Source organism: Malurus melanocephalus, unplaced genomic scaffold (assembly GCF_030028575.1).
Source record: "Malurus melanocephalus ecotype Western Australia unplaced genomic scaffold, MMel_1.1 scaffold_70, whole genome shotgun sequence".
In the NCBI taxonomy this organism is placed as follows: Eukaryota; Metazoa; Chordata; class Aves; order Passeriformes; family Maluridae; genus Malurus; species Malurus melanocephalus.
The window spans coordinates 2,009,012-2,024,260 of record NW_026623302.1 but is presented as its reverse complement, the minus strand read 5'-3'; the positions used below and the strand labels follow the sequence as shown (position 1 = coordinate 2,024,260).

Genomic DNA, 15,249 nt, shown 5'->3' with positions numbered 1-15,249 from the left:
GGGGGGTTTGGTTTTTTATTGTTATTTTTTTTCATATTTTAAAGAGCTGCTAGGTAGATGTATCAGTATTTAAATTGGATGTAAACAACTTTAGTTGGAAATTTGTGGAAATTTGTAATTGCGACATCTGATATACTTTTTTTAAAGTGGAAGAAATAGCTTGGGTTTCCCAACTATTCCCTGCTAAACAGAGACTGAAGGTTAACAATTTTTGTTGCCCTTCAATTCTAGTTTTAACACTACTTGGAGTATACAGATGTCATTCAGCTTGGATCACATAAGAATTTTTTGTTCCTAGCAAAAGGTGTTACTTTTCAATATACAGTGCCTTTCACTTGATTCAAAATGATTTTCCATTTAAATCTTCAAGTGCTCAAATGATTTTAAGAGCTTGAAATATTCTCATTTTAAAACTCTATATAAATACTAGTAATGAGAAATTTTGAATTAAAATAGCCCAGAAGTGATATGAGTTTAGGAAAAAGGCCAAAATCATCTGAACTTTATACTAATATTTGAATAAATCATCACTTTCACAGATGTAGGATATCAAGTATGTTCAAAGATGGAGAAGGCCATCTTGAGCAGAGGTGTGGATGTCTGTGGATTGAGAGTTTGGCACTGTATTTTATCTTTAATGGTTAAACTTTTTAAATAGTGCACTGAAAACTGTTTAAAGAAGACAGGAATAGAAGATTGTACTGTGAAAACTGTTAAAATATATTATTTATCAGAATTAATTATTTTAAAATGTGTTAGTGATGGGCTAGCAAGTTGACCCTTTATTCCCCAAGGTTAAAGTGAAAAAAAAAAAAAAAAAGAACTGAGACTGTAAATTTCATCTTGGCAGACAAATTGTTTTTTTGACAGTCCTGCATCTTAATGTGAATATGCAGGGAAAGTTCTGTCAATTTTTTTAATCATAGAACAAACTCTGACTCTGAAATTTTGAATGTATCTAACTCTTTAAGGTACACAGAACTGTGCCTTTTGTAAGTGGTTATTTAAATAGGTGGTTTGACTAGTTTACCTTATTGAATGGTGTTATGTAGCAGACCTTAACAGAACTCAGTTATCACTTGTGTGGAAAAAAATGAATTGTCATGTTACTGTGTAATTGACTTGCTTAAAAATGAACAATAAATTTAATAAAATTAAGTCATTGTCTTGTTTTTTTATCTTACTGTTCTGTTTAAATTTGGATGAAATACTTGAGTAGTTTTGAAGGATTCTATTAATTAAATTAATTTTAGGTAATACAGTTTTAGTTATATTCATGTCAGTTCTTAGGATTTTAATTTGAAAGTTTTCCCTTATTCTGATTCCATTAATAAGGTGGCAAAATGTTGTTACCTATGAGTTCTCAAGGTTTTGATTAACATTTTAAAGTTTAAGGTGAGACTAGTTAACTTTAAAAATACTAAATTATGTACTTATAATTTTAGGTTAGTTTCACCTTATGACAATCAGTATTTTCTTAGATTTCTGCCAAGTCAGTGTAGAGGTGGACAGTTAAGTGAGAAATTTTGATGAGGTAAAATCTGGAGTCTTGATGGGATTTGTTGAAAGCAATGATGTTCACATTATCAAATACTTGCATAAGTAAATAAAGGACCTTTTTACTATGAAAGAGTAAGGCAAGTTTGTTCTCATTTTTTTTGTACCAGGGCCACAGCCATCTCTGGGAGTTAGTTTTGGAACGCCATTCGGCTCAGGTATTGGCACTGGCTTGCAATCAAGTGGCTTAGGTTCTTCAAGCCTTGGAGGTACACTTTAACTTTTCTAATCTTTCGTTGAATTACTATACCGCACAGCTGAATCTCTTGCAGACTTTTAACTCCACTAAGAAGATGATCTGTTTAAAGGGAAGACCTTACAATTTGGCAGGTCTGTGCTTTCCAGGCTTCCTTGCAGAAGTTGCTAGGGCTAAGCCGTTGTAGTGAGACCCCAAGATGAACAGGATGAGGTAATCACATTGAAGTTGTGCTCCAGAAGCTAGGGAAGGACATCAAGTACATCCATTTGGAACTACATCTTCACTTAATTTTACCTATGAGAAAGTTAGACACCTGAGACTTTAGATCATGCCATACATAATCCATAGAAGTTTTTCACTCTTTAACTAAAGGGTCCCATTTCTGCTTGTATTAAGAATAAATGTTAAAAAGTTACTGCAAGTACGGAATCCTGCTTGCTGGAATCTATTTGCTTTAGCAGTCACTGCTCTGTGGTGAGGTGGAAAAATCTCTCCCCCAGCTGAAAAAGCAACATTTGATAGTGAGGGAAAAATACTTACTAAATGTTAATAGTTCTGGTAGGGAATATATTCTGGGGGGACACATGACTCTGAAAGAGTAGGTGGTATTAAAAAAAAATACCAAAGTTAATGTAGATCTTCTAAATGTAGTATGTTCTCAGTACTAGAACTACAGGTAGAATTTAAGTGACTAGTAGAATCTAATTGCATCTAGATTTCCTGTCTATATTGGTCAGGGTTCCTTCAGATACTAGTGTCTTCTGAAGCTTTTATAAGATCTGCAAAGAAAATTGTTACATCTGCTGAGCACCAACATAATGTAGTTTTGTCATGTTACATCCTCCATTCTCTGCAGCCTCGGTCCACATTCCTACGTTTTACCTATGAGCTGAACATATGAATCAGTATTGTAATGTATTTAAAATAATGAAACACCACGCAGTATTGGGAAGATGATGTAACTTGAACATTACATGAGTTTTACCTTAAATAATCACCTTGAAATTACTTTTAAATCTACCAATGTCCCTTCTCATCAGATTTTAAGCTTTTTCAGATAAAAGAAAGTCTGTATACCTAAACAAGAAAAAAAGTGAAACTAACGGGCTAAAAGGAAATTACTTGAGCATTGCTGGTTTTTCCCACAGTGTTTTAAGTTCCTTAAAAGAAACCAAACATACAATTATTCTGTTTCTTCTGGAAAGATTGCCGACTAAAGGTTGTTCACTAGTTCTTACCAATGTAAATAAATGAACATTTCCAACTGCTTCTAGTTTTGTCCAAAAAACCTGACTTGTGTTCTCTTTTTTTTCCTAGCTCTCTGCTTAGGAAGGTATTTGCTTGCGTTATTGACTTGCAAAATGTCTTTTAATAAATCCATAAGACTATCTGATGGAAGCAAGTGTAGAAGAATTAATACATACCTGCAAAATACCCTGTAGAACACACCCTGTAGGTGTGTTCTTGGAAACAAATTAGCAGAATGATTGCTTAAGTTCGTTTGGGATTTTTAATCATAGGGATTTGGTTTTTTGAACAGGACATTTTCTAATGTTATGCTCTGGAAGTGCCATTTTAATTGGGGAAATTTGCTCTTTCCTTGGAAGTTCTGTGAGCTTTGTCAGTGATAAACAGACTTTTATATTTAAGTATATAAGTTATTAGCATAAATCCTATGTTTTGTTAAATATTTGCAAACACCTTGCGTGATCATTGGTTATGAATTTCAACCTAGACAGGACAAGGGAATGTAAAATTTAAATGAAGTGTCTTACACTGAAATGATACCTGTCATTATCTACCCTTAATACCCCTTAGATTTAAAAATTTCAAAAAACTAAAGAACGCTGCTTCAGATCGTGTGTGTGTTCAGTCCTTATTGGTTTTAAAATCTCAAAAATCTTTTCATAAAGGAACGGTAAAGGCTCAGTTTGCAATAAATAAAAAGATTTTCTCTGACACTTGAAACTTAAGATGGGAGCATGATTTCCTCAAATACAAATACTGTTCTCATTTTCAAAACTCGAGACAGCCAAAATCAGAGAATCTAGTTTTCTTACAGTTCCTATTTTCTGGCCTCTATTTCAAGCTGCAGATATCAACTTACTTTTCCTTCAGAGTGACCTTATATTAATAACATCATTTGAAACCTTAAAAAATTTATATTACGAAATCATAAATGTCAATCACAAAATCAACAGAATTAATTTTATTATAGTTATATGTTTGTGGCTGCCCTTTTATGACTATTTTTCACATCGAATTTTGTGAAGTTTGTTTCTGTTCCCTATTTAACCTATTTTGTAATTTCCTAGATAAAGCTGATCCCCAATAAGCTGGGAGGGGAACGACTCTAAAATAAGCCAAGAGTAAAAGAAGAAAAAATGCTGAAAGAAAATGCTTGTTGTTTTAAGCATACATTTTTTTCTAGAGTTGTAAATTAAGATTGTGGCTTTCTGTAATAAGTGATGTAACTTGTATCTGAATCTTCTTAGTTTTAGCTCGTTTGGTTACCATTTGCTTGCCAATTTAACAGCAATTCAACAGAAATTTCTTAAACTCTTGATAGTATACTACACCTGTTTTTATCACTTTTCCTTTACTCAGTTTTGGATTTTGAAGGTGGTATTTTTCTCAACTGTTTCCAGTTTGCACTGTTTTCTTAACATAGTGCTGTGTTGAGAATAAAATACTCTTCAGGCAATAATCTGAGGAATATTTGTTTACCAAATAATGCTTAGAATTATGTTTGGGTTAGAATACTCACCTAAAACCTATGTGTCTTTATTTGCTGTGTCTGTAATTTGTTTTTGTTGTATGTCTTTACTATTATTCTACTAGGATTTGGAAGTAGCTCTGCCTTTGGAAGTAGTGCCACAGGAGCATCATCATTTGGATTTGGAACTACAAGTAAACCATCAGGAAGTCTAAGTGCAGGTTGGTTTGTTTCTTTTGAATTCAAAAATCAAGTTTATTTTAAGTCTTATAATTAAACTTCTGTGCTCACTCCAAGAAGTTGATAATGTGCTTAAAGATGCATGTGTATATTAACATAACTATTTACTTTCTAGATAGACTTTTTCAGGTAAGTTTTTGGGTTCTGTTAAAGGTCTCCTGTGTAGACAGTGTTGAGTGAGCATTAATATTTCCTGTTTCATGGTGTCTAGGAGTGAAAGCAGGAGATCAGTGCAGTCTCATACATAGAAAAGCAGGTGTCACTTGAATGCATTGGTATCAGTTACTGATTGAAATTAGTGTGTAAATTAGTGACAAATATACTAGTAATTTGACTTAACTGTATTTACAAATAAAGTTAAAATTATTTTCTGGAAGCCCAGCGGTTTCCTTAAAAATGATAAATGCTCAATCTCTTTGAATAGGAAGTTATATGTATTGTCTCTCTGTATATATTCATCATTCATTTATTAACTACTTCAAAAACATTTCTGTGGCAATTAAACTTCACAGTACTCATTTAGCTTTTTTGGTTTAATTTTGTTAGGAGTGATAAAATATGGATGCTGTTGCTCCTTGGCTCAGATGTCTGAAATGCAGCTTGCATCTCCATTTACTTTTTAAATAGGAATAATAGCTTACTAAGCTATTACTAAGCAAATAGCTTCTATAGTCTGTCTTACAGTCTACTTTTCAATGGTCATTGAAGGAGAATCATGTCTCAAGAAAATATTTGTTTAATAGTGCTTTGTTCAATTGCTATTAAAAGAAGACAACATTCTGCTGGTATTTACTAGGACGTACTATGATTTTTGTTCTGGATTCTCCTTGTTTAGTGATGAGTTGTTAAGCCGGTAGAGTACCTTAAGTTTTGTATTATAAGGTGGAAATGGCTCACTGAGCTGGATGTTAATGTTCATGGATGTTAACAGCCTATACAGTTCTTGATGGAACCGTTTTTATAGTATTGGGTGTCTAAGCATCAGCCACCTTTTACTTAGTTCCTAATATGAGAAATAATTGGAAGACTTACACTGCTGATGTTTTTATCTTGTAGCTTATTGTCCCTGAGCCTATATTAAATTAGCCATTATATATAAATAATATTGTAGCATTTCAGCTGCTAAATTACCAAGTGAATAATCTGTTTTCTAACATACTAAAATAGAATTAGAAAGCTACTTGTATGGATCAATTGTCCATCGCTAAGGAATTAACAAGCCAAAGTAAACAGCAAGTTTGTCTTAACTGTGCTGGTGGTGTGCACAGTCAATTTAGATATCATTTCCCTCAAGCCATGTTTTGTCATGAGTCAGTGCTGTCAGTCTCTCTTTTGCAGGTGAGGGGCTTGCATCCAATATAATGAATATTTTCAATTATCAAGAGTCTGAGCTACACAAAGTGGTAACCAGGAATAAAAACATATTAAATGTAATTTTTGTCATTTTGTGCTTAGAAAATCAAGTGGTCATGAAATCCTTACCTGGACTAGGATTATGAAATAGAAATGACTCTGAAAAATTTGGTAGCCCAGAAGCACACTAACTTTTACCTTTTCTATTCAAAACCATATGTCATACAGCATCTGGATTGCATATGATTTTAATTTTACCAAGGGTGTATAAATGGGTTTGATACCTGAGGCTAGCCAGGTTATATTTTTTTTTTAATTTATTGTGTTTCTTATATATCATTTACAGGATCCTGAAACCGTGTTCTGCTTTATATTACTGTGTAACGGTTTCATCTTGTTTCTGAATCTATTTTTTTGAAAAAGCTAGGAAAGTGAGTTGAATATGGGTTATGGAATTCCCTATTATTGCTGCTGGGGCTTAGATATGAGCACATAAGTATTTTCCCAGACTAATGTGTCTGGAAACACTAGTTATTCTAGGCTGCTTAGGTTGCCCCAAGTCTCCTCCACAGAATTTCCATTGGTTTGATCTTATCTTAGAATTCAAATTATAGATTCCCAAATTAGTTCTGTCAAGTGTGTAATTTTTATGAGCTACATTGAATTGCTTTTAAAAATCTGAAAATGTAGTGGTATTTCTGCTCTTCTCAGTTTCAGTTTGTGTGTTTGAGGAGAAAATTCTGATCCTCTGATAGTACTTGAGCATCTTCTAATAGTAAATCTGACTTAGTCCAGGAATGGTTGTTGTTTTCATCAGTAGATGAAAAACAGAGCAGCTTCAGTCTTCTTGAAGTTCTTTTAGCACACAGGTGTGAGATGGAACAATGTCTCAGGCTTCCCTCTGAAACATGCAGAGACACTGTGGAAAGCTGACTCCAAAACAAATCCCATTCAATTCCTACTCCATTTAATTGCAACCAAAAAGGCTGATGTGAGTGGGCTACTGTAAAGGGCATTAAGACTTTCAAAGAGATGGGAAAGGAAAAAAATCACCATTTAATTTATTTAAGTTTAATAAAATGTTATGGGAGGCAGTGTATAAACACAATTTTTGTGAAACAGATGCTAAATATATTTTGAAGATCTGAATTGAAAATTCTTGTTGGAGACTTACTTTTATTGAAGAATTGCAGTCTCAGTAAACAAGATAAGAGATATCCCATGATCAAGTGGGATCGTGGCTGGATGCACTCGTACTGCTGAAAAACAGACCTTAATATAATCCATGAGCAGCTTTTTGATAGAGAGGCTGTAATAAATCAGTAAAGGCTGTTGTTGAAATACTTTCTGATCTAAAGCACTCTTTGTGGTGTGGGGGATGAAGGCAAAAATAAATTGCCATCTTATGAATTGCTGTTTCTCCCTGTAGTATTAAAATTACCAAAAAAATATTGCCATGGCGAGGTACGTACTCATCTTTGGCTTACCAAGCTAAAAAGGGCTGATGGAAGGAGAGATGCAAAAATGTGATCTTAGTGCCCTTCAGGGAGATGTGGAGGCTATGTCCTCAAAGGGCAGGTTGTCATTTGCTTCCTGAAAATGGCTGTTCCACAAAAATAATACTATTTAATCAAGGAAATTGCTGATCACATTGTACCTATTGTTTAAGACTTTGTGAGTCTTTCCTCTAAACTGGGCTGTTCTGTGACTGATTGTCTTTTCTTGCAGCAGGCATAAGACTCAGTGTGCATACCTTGTTCAAGTTTTTTATCCTGAAGACTTTTCATTTGAGTATTCAGCTTTATGGTTTGGCTCACTTCTAACAAAACTTGGTACCTTGGCCTTTTTATGCTTCCATGACAGGAGAAAACCATTTAGATTAATTTCATGTCTGCCTTTCTATACTTCTGTGGCTGCTGTTATTGTCACTTCTAATGTAACAGCTATTACTCTCCGCGTTGTTTCTAAATTAACAAGCATGTTCTCAGTTTTCTATAGGGAGTAATGCTTGGGTGTTGTCTTGAATATATGAAGTAAAAAGGTAACTTCTTTTCATTCATGAGACTCGTTGATACATCTTAGCTGGGATTCAGAGTTACTAGAGCAATGGAAGAACAGTTGCATGTGTTTAATCCCTTACATCCTGGGATGAGAGACAAATTAGCCCACAAAATTTAGATACCTAAATGAACACTAATATTTAATATCATATGTCACACTCCAGGTCTGTACAGCCATTACACTGACATGCTCTCGGTCTATGATGTAGGACTATGAGTTACTGGAATGTTGATAAAGGATTTTCTTGATAAGATGTGTGTAACCCAAGTCCAGACATTGCATGGAGAATAGTTTTTTTTTAAGTAGTTCTTAATGCAGAGCATCAGTAACAAGTAAGAGAATGGAAGACATCAGGCTTGTGAGAGCTATTTTAGGATTCTGATGAGACAACCCATTGGGTTTTTATTTCTGTACTCCAAAAATGTTCTAGGCATTAACTTGAAGATACTGATGTGACCAAAGGATTGCTTTAACTAATGAAGCAATATAAATTAATGCATATTCAGAATATACTCTTTCGTAATTGTGAACGAGTCCCATTTTTCTTATTATCTTAATTGTTTGCAGGTTTTCAGGTACAACTTGTATGAAGCTCTTTGTTAAAATTTGAACTTGCTCGTGTCATATTATTTTGTGTCTCTTGAGACAACAAACAGTGAAGTTGTGAATTTCTGCTTCTTATTAAGTAATCTTTGAGAAATTTCTAGCATTCTCTAATAGTTGCAGTTATAATCCAAGTTGGTTGTGCATAACTGATACAAATTTATAAAAAAAAAGTGAAATGAGTTAGTGTTATGTTTCTGGAAACTGTAGGCAGACTTTGTTCAACTAATCTTATTTCATAGCTGAAACAAATGTTCAGTTTGTTTACCTTAATAGAAGAGGGGGGAGGACTTTAAACAGCACGATTTGCTCAGCTAGGTGCTCCGTTTTCCCAAAGCTTTGTTTCCAGAGCCCTTTTTCGGTTTGTCATAAAGGGTGTTTTTTAAATACAATTTGGCAAGGATTTTGAGCCTTTTCTGTCTCAGATTTAAGGTGTGGTCTGTGCCATGTGTGGTACAAAGACAGGCCAAGGTAGCCAAGTCAGTAGGAAGAAGGCTGAGCACTCCAACTCCAGCTTTGCCATTTCTCTGCTGTGAGTGAAGTGAGTGGTTCATGGCTGGCCTGTACCTTCTGCTTTTCCTCCTACCTTAGGGGAGTGCATTGCAAGTTTATGCTGAGAACTTGAGGAATTATGGTTCTGCTGTTGTATACTTTCAGTGGGACTTTCGTGTGCTATTCTTGTATGTATAATGGTATAATAGACTTGTGATTTAGGATACAATCGTTTGCACCCACTGAGGTGGTCTGTGTCAATGCTGCAATATCCAAATTCTTACGGCAAATACAAGTGCTCTAGCAATGTGATTTACATTGTAGGTCCATGTTGGTATGAAGTGTAACAACTGCAGGTAATAAAGTGGCTGGTGTTTAAAACGTCAAGGAGAATAAACTTGCAATCCTGGTATAACTTACGCTTTGAAATATTTTTCCCTCCCTCATAAGGCTTTGGAAGCTCGACTACGTCTGGGTTTAACTTCAGCAATCCTGGCATCACAGCATCAGCTGGCCTGACGTTCGGGGTGTCTAATCCTGCATCTGCAGGCTTTGGGACAGGAGGGCAACTTCTTCAGCTGAAGAAACCTCCAGCTGGAAACAAGCGAGGGAAAAGATAGACACCCCTTTTAGGGAGGGGAAGCCGATCAACTATTCATTTGAAAAGTATATTTTTCTAGATTGATACATTAATAAAATAGCATCCCAGGAGATTTATAAAAATTTTGCTACTTTTCCCTAGTGAAATCATATTGAACAGCTATTTTCTTGTGAATAGAAACCTGGTTTATGTATTTTTATTTTGGGCCCTAGTTTTAGAAGTGTTCTATACTGCATTATTATTAAAGAATCTTGTAAAATCATCTATTTAACCTAATGTTAGTAGCAGAGTATTTTTTGTTAATAAGCTTTATACCATATGAATATATGCATATTTGTTTTTTCTTTTTGTACAGATAAAATATATTCTAGTACAAATACTAGAGTTCATATCTTCTGTTCCTGGATATGGCCTTTAAATCTACTTCAGGGTGTTTTTGTGTATATGGATGTAAATATATACAGTACAGTGCACACAAGTGTGTGTATGTATGTGTATATATATATATGTATAAAACACAGTTGTGCGTACCTTCCCCCTTAGACAGATCTCCTTTTCTTTGTGTGTTCTGTTTCTCCATGTTATCCTGTGGTCCCATATCTTGAGATTCCTAAGAATTTCAAATAGTGGGTCCCAGGCTATGTCATCACTGCTTCTGTGTTTTGTTGTTTAAAACCAGCTGAAATACAATGTTTACTATTTCATAGCGTTTGGTAGATAGTGATTAGTAGCTCTTTTGTTTTTGGTTTTTTTAACCTTTTTATTGGCCTATTTAGCAGCCAACTCTAAAGAAGAATCCAAGATTTTGACACAGATATTTCATAGGTAACGTTCCCAAACTGTTTGATTTTTTTTTTTTTTCTCCTGAGCTGAAGAGTAGGGCACTGTAGGATTTCAGCTGAAAGCTCAGAATGCCACAAGGTCTCTGCAAGCAAGAGTTGTCAGGCTGGATGAGCTTTTCCCTGCAATTGAGGGAGATAGGATGTGCTGTCCTAATGAAAATCTGAATTAGGTATTACAAACCCAAGTTGAGTCAAGAGCTTCTCATTAGCACTGCCTTAAAAGCAAGTGGGCATTTGCTTTCAAACAAGGTGCAGTACAGTAACTTGCTTCTTAAGAATAGAGGAGGAAAAAGATGTTATTTGAATGTTAAAGCTAATGCAGCAGTAGTTTATGAATCTTACATACCACAGCATAATAGCTGGTGCTGCATCTCCAATTTGGTGTGCACTATATCTGGAAGAATACCTTGAGAAGGAAATAATAGATCAACTGATTCTTTGCAAATGATGCTGGGTTGATGTGTGAGCATGAAACTTTGGAGCCAAGTTGATTTTATGTAGAAGTTTTGTAATTTTCTTTCTATTGTCAAAGTGCTACTACCACTTTATATGTTTTGGAAGTGTCTGCATTCAGCAGTGATTGCTCTTTGACAAATGTTTGGTTTGTCACTTAATCTGATAAAATTAAGGGAATTTGAGCACAGAATTCTTCACTTTTGTATTTGTATGTTATTGCATCTTTGTGAGCAGTCTCTTAGGAAGGAATATGTGGTTTTTTTAATGTCACAGAAAAATAAAGCTTACGGTTTGTTTTGATTTCAACCTGTTTTTTACTTTTTATTGGGCTGCAGTCAAAACTTAATGTTTGTATTCCTTTGTTACTGCTTTTTTGATAGTTAATATGTTAAACCACTGGACTCTTATAATGTATTAATTTGTAAAACTAATTTGAAAGGTGTACTGTTTGTCCCTATGTGCAACTTACCATTGTGTGAACAATAAAACAATAATGCTGTGATCCTTGTAAAATATATTTGCCTATCTGAGAGATCGTTGCCTGTTGTTCTCCTACATTATAGGAGAAACAAAACCCGTACTGGCTAATATTTAGACTGTTTTTTCCTAGAATTCATATAGTGCAAAAATTGTTTTTGCTGAAGATAGTGCCTTGATCCTGGATTGAAAGTGTGGAGGGAGAGAGAGTGAAGGGAGGTATTGTATTGTGGGGTTGTCTAGAATTTCTTCACAGTGCAGAGTATAAACCTGGATCGTGGTGTAATGTAACGCAGCATTAGGAATGGCTTTGTAAATTGGAAGCAGTCTGAGCCTGCTGGGTACCTGTGCTCTGTTTCTTTTCACATTAAACAAGTTATGTTCTTAATTTAGCCTAAGTGATTATATAATACAATAATCACATATTGCAGTACAAACTAAAGTCAAAATGGGATTTGAAATAATTATATTGCCAGAATATTACTTGGATGGTTGAATTTAGCTGTGATTTTCAGGGATCAGCATTGTAGACACTGTTTCAAATTATTTCCCCCCCTATTTAAAGTTATGTAATATGATTAGAATGTAAAATACAAACGTATTCAAGGTGTGATTTGATTTTCTATAAAGCAGGTTAAGAAGCTGGCATGCATTTAAACACCATGAAATTAAATCAAGTGTGGATTATCTGTTCTGTAAAGAAAGAAAAATAGGTACTGGAGGAAGGTTCAAGTCCCATGTAAGATGTGTTTTTCTATTTGTACCTTGTACAGCTGTGGTACAAACTTACTTATGTAACCTCTTTATTTTGCTTAAAGTGCTTTGTTTTTTCTTCAGTGTTCTCCCTGCGGTGAAGATAGCAGGAAAAGGGAAAGGGCTATGCCTTAGATTGCTTGGTTCAGGAACCTCTTTCTCATACAGAACTTTCTTTGCACTCACATTTGTCTTTGTTCCAGTCAAATCAAGTAGACTCCACACTTACCTACTGCTTTCTTGTGGATTGTGAGGCAGGAGATTGAAATTGAGTGGGACAGAGTTTATGCATCTTCCTCGCCACAAAAAATCCAAATCAACTATACCCTCTCCATCTACGTGTTCCTAACATAATGGCGTTTTGCACCTTGATTGTCTTTATAGCAGCATTTGAAAAAAATTAAATAAGGTTCAGGAATACAGCTTTATGGCCTTTTCCCCCCTCTTAATTGTCAATGGTAGTTTTTTAGTTTTTTCTCTGCTACTTATGAGAACAGTAGAAATAATTCAGTCATTCATGCCAGCTCAGTTATGTTACTGGTTATACCTGGAATGTCTCAGCAGAAGAAGCACTTTCTACGTTCTTAATGAGAAATTAAGAGTATCTGTCAGTACCATAGAGCACAAATGCCTTATGCACTCAAAAATTTTGTTTCCCTAAAATTTTTTCAAGTTTCTAAGAACAAAGAACTGTCCATGTGCAAAAATTTCCAGCAATAAATTATATCCTTTTGGGGCTAAGTGCTGGGATTGTGCTGTCAGGTTGTTTCTCTTTCCTCTCATAAAGTACCTTTCAGCACTGTGCCTGCTGTCTCCAGACACCAATGGACAGTTAAAGTATCACAATCTAGACTGGTATGGATTCTCATGGAAATGGGCACCTGGGTTTGGGGAGGGGCATGACATGGAGTTGATGCCTGTAGCAGCTCTGGAAGGCTACAGTTGCCCACTGCGACAATGCCCATGGAGCTCCAGCACAGCTGTGACGTGCCATCTCCAGACAGCCAAGCTGGTAGGTTCCTTGAAAGGAGGATGGAGGTGTGAGGGGGATGAAGTGTGAGGAGAGGTGAGGGGATGTAAGGCACAGGGCTTTCTGCTGTGAATGGGACAACTCTTTTAGTTCAGTTCAGGATCATTTCTTCTGAGCTCAGGGTTGAATGCTCACCAGGTGGCAGGAGGCTGCCAATTACACACTGCCACCACAGGGTCCTGGCAGGAGTAGCTGTCATGCAGCACATACAGGGAAATGGTCAGTGACCTGCTGTGCCACTTGAACACCCGCAAGTCTGTGGGGCTGGATGGAATCCACCCAAGGATACTGAAAGAGCTAGCAGAAGGACTGGCTGAGCTACTTTCAATCATTTACCAGCAGTCCTGGCTAACCAGGGAGGTCCTGGTTGACTGGAGGTTAGCAAATGTGACACCTGTCTGTCAGAAGGGTCAGAAGAAAGATCCAAGAAACTACAGGCCTGATAGCCTTGACTTCAGTGTTGGGGAAGGTCATGGAGCAAGTTATCTTAAGGGCCATCATGCAGTATGGGCAGAAGAGCCAAGGGATCAAGCCCAGCCAGCACAGGTTTGTGAAGGGCAGGTCCTGCTTGACCCATCTGATCTTCTGTGACAAGGTGCCAAGCTTAGTGGATGAGGGAAAGGTTATAGATGTTTTCAGCTTTGACTTTTGTAAAGCCTTTTGACGTGTTCTCCCTCAGGGTTCTGGAGGACTGGCTCTTACAGATTGGACAGGGGCCCTTGTGTCAGCAAGTGTTGCCAGCAGCACCAGGGCAGTGATCATCCTCCTGTGCTTGGCACTGGTGAGGCCACACCTCCAATCCTTTGTTCAGTTCTGGGCCACTCACTGCCAGGATATTGAGTTGCCTTGTCCAGACAAGGTCAGCAGTGCAGGAGAAGGGTCTGGAGTGCATGTCCTATAAAGAACAGCTGAGGGAACCTGGAGAAAAGGAGGCTCAGAGGGGACCTTGTCACTCTCTACAACTGCCTGAAAGGAGGGTGTAGCCTGATGCATGTCAGTTTCTTTCAGGTAACAAATGACAGGACAAAAGGAATTTACCTCAGCTTGTGCCCAGGGGAAGTTTAGTTTGGATATTGGGGAAAAATTCTTCATTGAAACCTTGATGTCAAGCACTGAAATAGGCTGCCCAGAAAAGTGGTTGAGTCACCGTCTCTGGACGTGTTCAAAAATGATGCAGACATGGTGCTTAGGGATGTGGGTTAGTGGTGAACATGGCCATGCCCAGTTAATAGTCAGACTTGATCTTTCCAATCTAAACAATTCTGTGACAAGGTATGTCATCTTTTCTTCCCATGTCATAAACATTTTCTGACACACCTTTTTTAAGGTAGAATTTTTTTGAACTTCAATATTTGAACAATCCTTCTGATCAATTTGATTCCTGTTCTTAGGAGATTTATTACTTAAATGCTTTTTTCACTCGGCCTCAGGAATTTAATCTTTATAACCCATGGCTGCAGCTAAATGCCACAGTGAGGAGGCTGGTAGACTACATGTTCCTTTAGCTTTGTTTTCTGTTTTCTCACCTTTTAGAAGTAAGGCAATTTTAACTGATTATGAACAGGTTATTGTTAAGTTTAGAAGCTTCTACAAACTAGAAGAGCTTCTGGTTTGATTTTACTTTTGTTTGAGTACATATCAGCCCCCGCCAGGATGTCATATCATTTTTGTTGAACAGTTGCATGGAAAACTTGGAATACATACTCCTGTCCTAAATAGGTCAATAGCTGAACAGGCAAAATATATTTAATTTGTCTGTTCAATTAATGTTTCACAGATTTGTCTTTTTTTTTTCTCTTTAATGCAGGGAGGACTCTACAGCATGTGCTTGGGTACCACCAGGACAACAGTTTATTAGAACATCGTGTA

The 15,249-nt window shown here is 36.3% G+C and overlaps 1 protein-coding gene across 4 annotated transcripts in view; it reads left to right on the top strand.

The window, feature by feature from the left end:
- The window catches only part of NUP58 (nucleoporin 58), a 36,402-nt gene extending 24,436 nt beyond the window's left edge, over nt 1-11,966 (top strand). For 2 of the 4 annotated variants that reach the window (XM_057366717.1, XM_057366716.1), the window contains exons 14-16: nt 1,668-1,766; nt 4,598-4,693; nt 9,672-11,964. In XM_057366717.1, coding sequence (XP_057222700.1) covers nt 1,668-1,766; nt 4,598-4,693; nt 9,672-9,841 — 365 coding nt within the window. In that variant the 3' untranslated portion in view covers nt 9,842-11,964. Of the gene's footprint in view, nt 1-1,667; nt 1,767-4,597; nt 4,694-9,671 lie in introns of all 4 variants that reach the window. The other 2 variants (XM_057366719.1, XM_057366718.1) reach the window with 2 other exon arrangements.
- The last annotated feature ends 3,283 nt before the right edge of the window (nt 11,967-15,249 follow it).